Below are 7,313 nucleotides of genomic sequence, written 5' to 3'. Positions count from 1 at the left end.
ATTGCCTCAACACATCAAGATCAACGTAACCAGGAAGAACCTGTTTGAGGACTCCTTCCAGCAGGTACTCCGTTCTCCACTGATGCTTGTGTTCAATCAAACCCAAAGAGTGATGTCTCTTTTAATATTTAAAATAAACCAGCAGAAAACCTGCAAGAAAATACATTGTCTGTCGTATTCTAGATCATGAGTATCAACGCTCCAGATCTGCGGCGGAGACTGTGGATCATTTTTCCTGGAGAGGAAGGCCTCGATTATGGGGGTGTTTCCAGGTAAGATCAGATTTTTGGGGATGTCGTACTGTAAACTGGTAGTTTCTGAGCTTCACGTTTCCTTCCTGCAGGGAGTGGTTCTTCCTGCTGTCCCACGAGGTTTTGAATCCGATGTACTGCCTGTTTGAATACGCCGGCAAAGATAACTACTGTCTGCAGATCAACCCCGCCTCCTTCATCAACCCTGACCACCTCAAGTACTTCAAGTTCATCGGGCGCTTCATTGCCATGGTCAGCAGTCATGACAGTCATGAGACAAGTGTTATTGCTGTGTTTCTCGCTCTGATCAAACACTGTTTTCATCCATCAGGCTCTCTTTCATGGGAAGTTCATCGACACGGGTTTCTCGCTGCCGTTTTACAAGCGCATTCTCAACAAACCTCTGGCTGTCAAAGATCTGGAGTCCATCGATACGGAGTTCTACAACTCTCTCATGTGGATTAAGTACGTAAATATGTTTACTGCCACGTTTTTGAAGCATTCAGCTTAATTTCTGGATTAGAGATATTATTATTTTCTAAATGTTTTTTAGCTGTTTAATGATCAAAAACAAATGTATCTGAGCTGGAATGCTTTTGTTCAGATGATCTGATTCTTTAAGATCTTTTCTGATCAGATGAAGTCTGTGGGTGTAAAACTTTAGCAGACCATGCGATGGAATTAAGTAAAATGATGAAACCAGAAGGAGTAAATGCTCATCAGATGTAATCCCACCAAACTGAAGTTTTTCTAAGAAAATGATTTTAAGCTAGAACATTTTCCTAAAGAACTACACCTCCTAATTAGTCAAAGGATTAAAATTTTCTTTCTTTGTGAGAACTTTAAAGGGTAACCAAACCTGTAAGTTGGAGTCTGACTCTGCCCACAGCCGAAATCTGAAAATCCAGTCAGAGGGGCGGGGCTTGGGGGCTGGACTGTTATCATGCAGATCATGATGTCAGACTTCTGAAACCTGCATTGTTTGACCAATCACAAAATTCAACTGTAATACATCAGTTCAACCTGTAGGGGGCACACAAGCAATTTTTGACTATATTCTGAAGAATTAAACAGTTTTTTTTCATTTGGTCAAAAATGTGGCTATGACCAACAGACAGCACTTTTAAAGCCCAATTTATAGATGTCAACAGCCAATAAAAGTTAATTTAGGGTTTGGTTACCCTTTAAGGATTAATATATAAAATAAAGTGTCCTTTTCACAAACACAAAGAGATCATTTCTTTTGTTGTTATAACCAGGCTGATTTTGTTTCTGTTGTAAAGTTGAACTACTTCAAATAAAATTGCTTTACTTGCTTAGAGAAATAAATACTCAGTCAGAGAAAGTGGTAGATTTAGTGGGACAAAACTGATAGTTTTGTTTAGTTTGTTCAACTCTTTCCAATTAAAACATGTAATGGCTACGCACAAACCTTAGCAACAATTTTGAAAAATAGATGATTTAAAATTAAAAAAAAAAAAATTACCCCACATTTGATAGGATTGGAAAATAAAGACATAGACCTAATTCTAAAAGTTGTTTGAACGGTGAATTTAAGTTTATGTTTAAAAAATACCAGATTTTGAGTCACGACCCACAAGATTTGAGTAGTGACCTACAAGATTTGGTCATGACCTACGAGGTTTGAGTCACAATCCGCGAGGTTTGAGTAGTGACCTACGAGATTTGAGTTGTGACCCAGGAGATTTGTTCGTGACCTACGTGGTTTGGTCGTGACCTACGAGGTTTGAGTCACGACCCACGATATTTGAGTCGTGACCTACGAGGTTTGGTCGTGACCTACGAAGTTTGAGTCACGACCCACGATATTTGAGTTGTGACCTACGAGATTTGGTCGTGACCTACGAGGTTTGAGTCACGACCCACGAGGTTTGAGTCACGACCCACGAGGTTTGAGAAGTGACCTACGAGATTTAAGTTGTGACCCCCGAGGTTTGGTCGTGACCTATGAAGTTTGAGTCACGACCCACGAGGTTTGAGTAGTGACCTATGAGATTTGAGTTGTGACCCCCGAGGTTTGGTCATGACCTGCGAGGTTTGAGTCACGACCCACGAGGTTTGAGTCACGACCCACGAGGTTTGAGTCACAACCCACGATATTTGAGTTGTGACCCCCGAGGTTTGGTCGTGACCTACGAGGTTTGAATCTCGACCCACGAGGTTACAGTCACTACCCATGATATTCGGTCGTGACCTACGAGATTTGGTCGCGACCCATGAGGTTTGAGTCGTGACCTACGAGGTCTGGTCATGACCCATGAGATTTGAGTCGTTACCCACGAGAATTGAGTCAGGCGAGCCACAGGAAATGGGTCTGAGCTGTTTTTAGCGCCTGACCCTGCTGCTCCAGTGGTCGTTTGAGGAACTGCAACACAGTAGTGCTTTAGGTTGTGGGTGGAGGCTTGTGGGTTGTTTACGTCTGATAATTAATTGGCGGTCACTTTCATTTTCATGTGTGCTTTAAACTGGAAGAGAAATGGAGCCGCAGATGTTGTAAATTTCATTCTGATGTTTAGGGACAACAACATCGAGGAGTGCGGCTTGGAGATGTTTTTCTCTGTGGACAAGGAGATTCTTGGAGAAATCACCACCCATGAGCTCAAAGAGGGAGGGGGAGACATCCAAGTCACAGAGGAAAACAAAGAGGAATACATCAGGTGAGTTTTAACCTTTTGAAAGTTGAACATTTTTGTGGCATTTTCTGTGTGTTTCTGCTGTTTGAATCGTACATTCATGCAGACATTTCAGCGTTTGTTTCTTTTGAAATCCTCTTCCAGGCTGATAGCAGAGTGGCGACTGTCCAGAGGGGTGGAGGAGCAAACGCAGGCTTTTTTCGAAGGCTTCAACGAGGTCCTTCCTCAGCAGTACCTACAGTACTTTGATGCCAAAGAGCTGGAGGTATGATTGCTGCTCAGAAAGGCTCAGTAAGTCACGGAGTGACTTTTAACCTGCCGGTTTCGCTCCACAGGTGATGCTGTGTGGCATGCAAGAGATCGACCTTGCAGACTGGCAGAAAAACACCATCTACAGGCACTACGCCCGGAACAGCAAACAGATCCTCTGGTTCTGGCAGGTCAGGGTCAAACTTAGAAGAACAAAACCCTTTCAGGGGGTTTAAATTTTTCTTCTTCAGTATGAGTTTTAAAATGTTCTTTTTTTCCTGCAGTTTGTGAAGGAGATGGACAACGAGAAGAGGATGAGACTGCTGCAGTTTGTCACTGGCACCTGTCGCCTGCCTGTCGGAGGCTTCGGCGATCTTATGGGTAACACTTACAGAACAATAACCAAATGTTTTTGTGTTTGCTGTAGAAATGCTGGTATCATGCTGTAAAGCTGAAGGAACTCAGCAGAGTTGTTGCCTCTTCTTACAGGAAGCAACGGTGCTCAGAAGTTTTGCATTGAGAAGGTTGGAAAAGAGAACTGGCTTCCCCGGAGTCACACATGGTGAGTTCTGGCAGCAGCCAAACCGGCTTGTGCTGTAAGTCACCTGCTGACCTTTGATACAGTGTGAGTCGCTCTAAAAGGACTTTGATTGTTGTATTTTAATGTTCAACTTTCACTTTTAAAGTTGATCAGAACGTTTTTTTGCAGTAATTAAACTCTGAAAAATTTTGAAGAAGATATTTTTTATTCCATGTTGAGGAAATGTACTTATCAAAGATCTCGCACTTGGAGAGTAAAACACAAACATTTACTGAAGCAATTGAGAGTCACACAGTCAACCAAAGTTGGCTTGGAGAGTCTATAGCTGGGGTCGGCAACCTGGGGCACGTGGGATGTGACAACAATAAACATCTGATCTGTCGTCTGTTTGTATTTTTGGGGTTTAAAAAAAAAGGGTTTGAGTGACGATCTCTTTTCACGAGCTTTGTCCAACCTTTGGCATCATAAGGAAAGAGTCCACCCGTGCATCGTTGTTACTGTGACCCCGCCCACTTATATGAATATTGACGCTTTTTTTCAATAAAACTTTACAGGTGGAGCGATATGAGTGGGAAAAGCTCTGAGCTGTTGCATGTTTATGACTGCGCAGCTGTTTTTTTTTTGCCATGTTTTTGGCATTACTGAGATTTATGGAGTTATAAGTTGTTAAATAATAACCAAACAAGGTCAGATTATACCCAGACTTTCTTTCTGTTTTGCCGAATGTCAATATAAAATGCGAACAAGTTTTAAAATGAAAAGTTACAGCTGATCACCTTACTAGGAATAAAAGAAATGAACGATGATGCAGTCCAATTGCAGAAATTGATATTATTGTGTGATTGCTCAGTGATTTCAGTAATCTTGGTATCAAAACGTTGAGCTCGTTCAGGACATTACTGCTTCGGCTTTTGGTATTTATAAACTTTATAGTTTTTGAAATATTGAGCAAAATATGCCCCACAGGAAATGAATAAGAAAGTCTTCAAATTTAAAAAAGTTCAGTAGATTAGCAACAAACTTTTTAATAATTCATGGGATTTGTTTTCACATCTAATATTAATAAAAAAAATGGCATTGAGTTGTTGTATTAGCATCATGCTAGCTCATTTGGGTAACTTGGCATCTACTGAGGTTTTTTATGCTTTTTTGGAGTTTAGCTGATATTTTAACAGCTGCTAACGTTTTTGGCTAATTTAGTTTACAGAGGAATTTAAGGCTATTTTGAAGTTTAGCTAGTATTTAAGCAAAAAGCTAGCTTCTTTGGCTAATGTGGCCTCTACTGAGTTTTTTAAGCTAATTTGGAGTTTAGCTTCTATTTTAGCAACATGCTACCGTTTTCGACTAATTTAATTTACTGAGCAATCTTGGGCTAATTTGGAGTTTAGCTCATATTTAAGCAACACACAAATTTCTTAGCAAATTCATGTATTAGGGATTTTTAAGCAATTTTACTACAAAATTTTAAGACATTTTGGTAAACTTCAGCGCACTTCTTAGTTCTTTAGCAAAATTTCTAGTCTTTTAGCAAATTTAACATTTTACAAATAGCTTCTGCATTTTCAGCAAATCCCTTCAGCAATTAAAGTCAATTGTGTCACAAGCAAAAAGCTTCAGAATCCTCAGCGCCCACTTTCAGCAAAAGCGTTCACACGAGCATTATTGCAGGTAATGCAGTTCTTCTAGTTGTAATTTCAAACAAATGCAAAAAAATAAAAACATTTATTTTTACCTTCAATAAAAGCACCTTCACAGAATTAAGTTACATGAAGTTACCCAGACCCTGTCTCATAATGTAACAAAGATGAATAAGACATTTGTTTTTTTCATGGTTGTGAAGTTCTTAAAAATATTGATGGTATTTTGTTCTGATGTATCCAATCCTATTGATGTATATGTGACACACCACACATGCAGTACTTTTGGTTTCAAGCAAACAAAGTTACAATACTATTTCAACTGTTTTACTTGTGCAATGTTGTTCTGAAAGGGTGCTTTGTTACAGTGTGAGCTTGGACCGCAGTCAGTCCAGCTGCTAGACTCTGGTAAACCGTGTCTCCCAGGAGAACTAGCTCTGAGTGGCTTCAGAACAGTATGAGCCACTCGGCGCTCCGTAGAGTCCTCTGAAATCATGTGAATTTGTGTTTGCAATCGTGTCCAGACAAAATAAAGGCTGTTATTATTACATCTGATGCAACAGAAAAACGTTCCTATTTTTTATGAGTTAATGCCAAAAAACTCGAGCGTCAGGCACAGCACACCAATCTACAGGAAATGCAGCAAAATATGCCATGTTTTCTGAGTTTAAATATCTGAGCCTAAAAGAAGAATTTGCATCGTGTCAACCAATCAGGAACTCAGATTTAGCCTGTTAGGTGTTGATGATGTAATCAGTGGGTTAGTCTTAAACCAACATATATTAGAATCTGATTGTTCTTCTCCTGAACTTTAGGACATTTTTCTTATTTTTATGGAGAAAATATTAAGTTCCTCTAATTGTGAGAACACAGCATTCATACAATTGCTGTAAAGCATTCACACAATTAGGTTTTTCTTATTTATTTATTTATTTTTTTTTTTTTCATTGTTTAGGATATTTTTGAGTTGAACTAAGATTTCAGCAGCATGCTAGCAGTTTTGGCTAATTTAGACTTTTTTCAGTATTTTAGGCTATATTGGAGTGTAGCTAATATTTCAACTATATGCCAACTGTTTTAGCTAATCTAAGCATTTTAAATTTTTTAGGCTACTTTGGAGCTTATCTAACATTTTAGCTAAATGCTAACTGTTTTAGCTAATTTAAGCATCCTTCAGTCTTTTAGGCTTATTTGTCATTTACCTAATATTTCAGCTGCATGCTAGCTATTTTGGCTAATTTTGTTTTTTTAAATTTTTTAGGCTAATTTTGTTAATTTTTGTGTTTTGGACACTCGGGTAAAGAGAGGGGCAGAGCTGTCCACTGATCACTACCTGGTGGTGAGTTGGATTCGCTGGCGGGGGAGGAGGCCGGAAAGACTCGGCAGACCTAAACGTACTGTGAGGGTCTGCTGGGAACGTCTGGCTGAGCCCTCCGTCAGGGAGGTCTTTAACTCCCACATCCGGGAAAACTTCAAGCAGGTACCGAGGGAGGTTGGTGACATAGAGTCCGAGTGGACCATGTTCTCCACCTCTATTGTCTCCGCTGCTTTCCGGAGCTGCGGTCGCAAGGTCTCTGGTGCCTGTCGTGGCGGCAACCCCCGAACCCGGTGGTGGACACCGCAAGTAAGGGATGCCGTCAAGCTGAAGAAGGAGTCCTATCAGGCCTGGCTGGCTTGTGGGACTCCAGAGGCAGCTGACAGGTACCGGCAGTTTAAGCGAGCTGCGGCCCGGGCTGTGTTGGAGGCAAAAACTCGGTCCTGGGAGGAGTTTGGTGAGGCCATGGAGAAGGACTATCGGTTGGCCTCAAAGAGATTCTGGCAAATCATTCGGCGTGTCAGGAGGGAAAAGCAGTTTTCTGCAGGCACCGTTTTCGGTGCAGGTGGGGATCTGTTTGACCTCAACTGGGGACATTGTCGGGCGGTGAAAGGAATACTTTGAGGATCTCCTCAACCCTGCTGACACGCCTTCCGTTGAGGAAGC

The 7,313-nt window shown here is 40.9% G+C and overlaps 1 protein-coding gene across 1 annotated transcript in view; it reads left to right on the top strand.

The window, feature by feature from the left end:
* itchb (itchy E3 ubiquitin protein ligase b) overlaps nt 1-7,313 on the top strand; it is a gene marked incomplete in the record, with an annotated part of 34,535 nt that overhangs the window by 23,420 nt on the left and 3,802 nt on the right. The window contains 9 exon segments of the mRNA XM_024292566.2: nt 1-64; nt 184-272; nt 344-503; nt 583-716; nt 2,789-2,929; nt 3,050-3,170; nt 3,241-3,345; nt 3,439-3,535; nt 3,644-3,716. Coding sequence (XP_024148334.1) covers nt 1-64; nt 184-272; nt 344-503; nt 583-716; nt 2,789-2,929; nt 3,050-3,170; nt 3,241-3,345; nt 3,439-3,535; nt 3,644-3,716 — 984 coding nt within the window.

This window comes from Oryzias melastigma, linkage group LG7, assembly GCF_002922805.2.
Source record: "Oryzias melastigma strain HK-1 linkage group LG7, ASM292280v2, whole genome shotgun sequence".
NCBI classification, from domain to species: domain Eukaryota; kingdom Metazoa; phylum Chordata; class Actinopteri; order Beloniformes; family Adrianichthyidae; genus Oryzias; species Oryzias melastigma.
The sequence above is the reverse complement of the archived record's forward strand: the minus strand, read 5'-3'. Positions and strand labels throughout refer to the sequence as shown.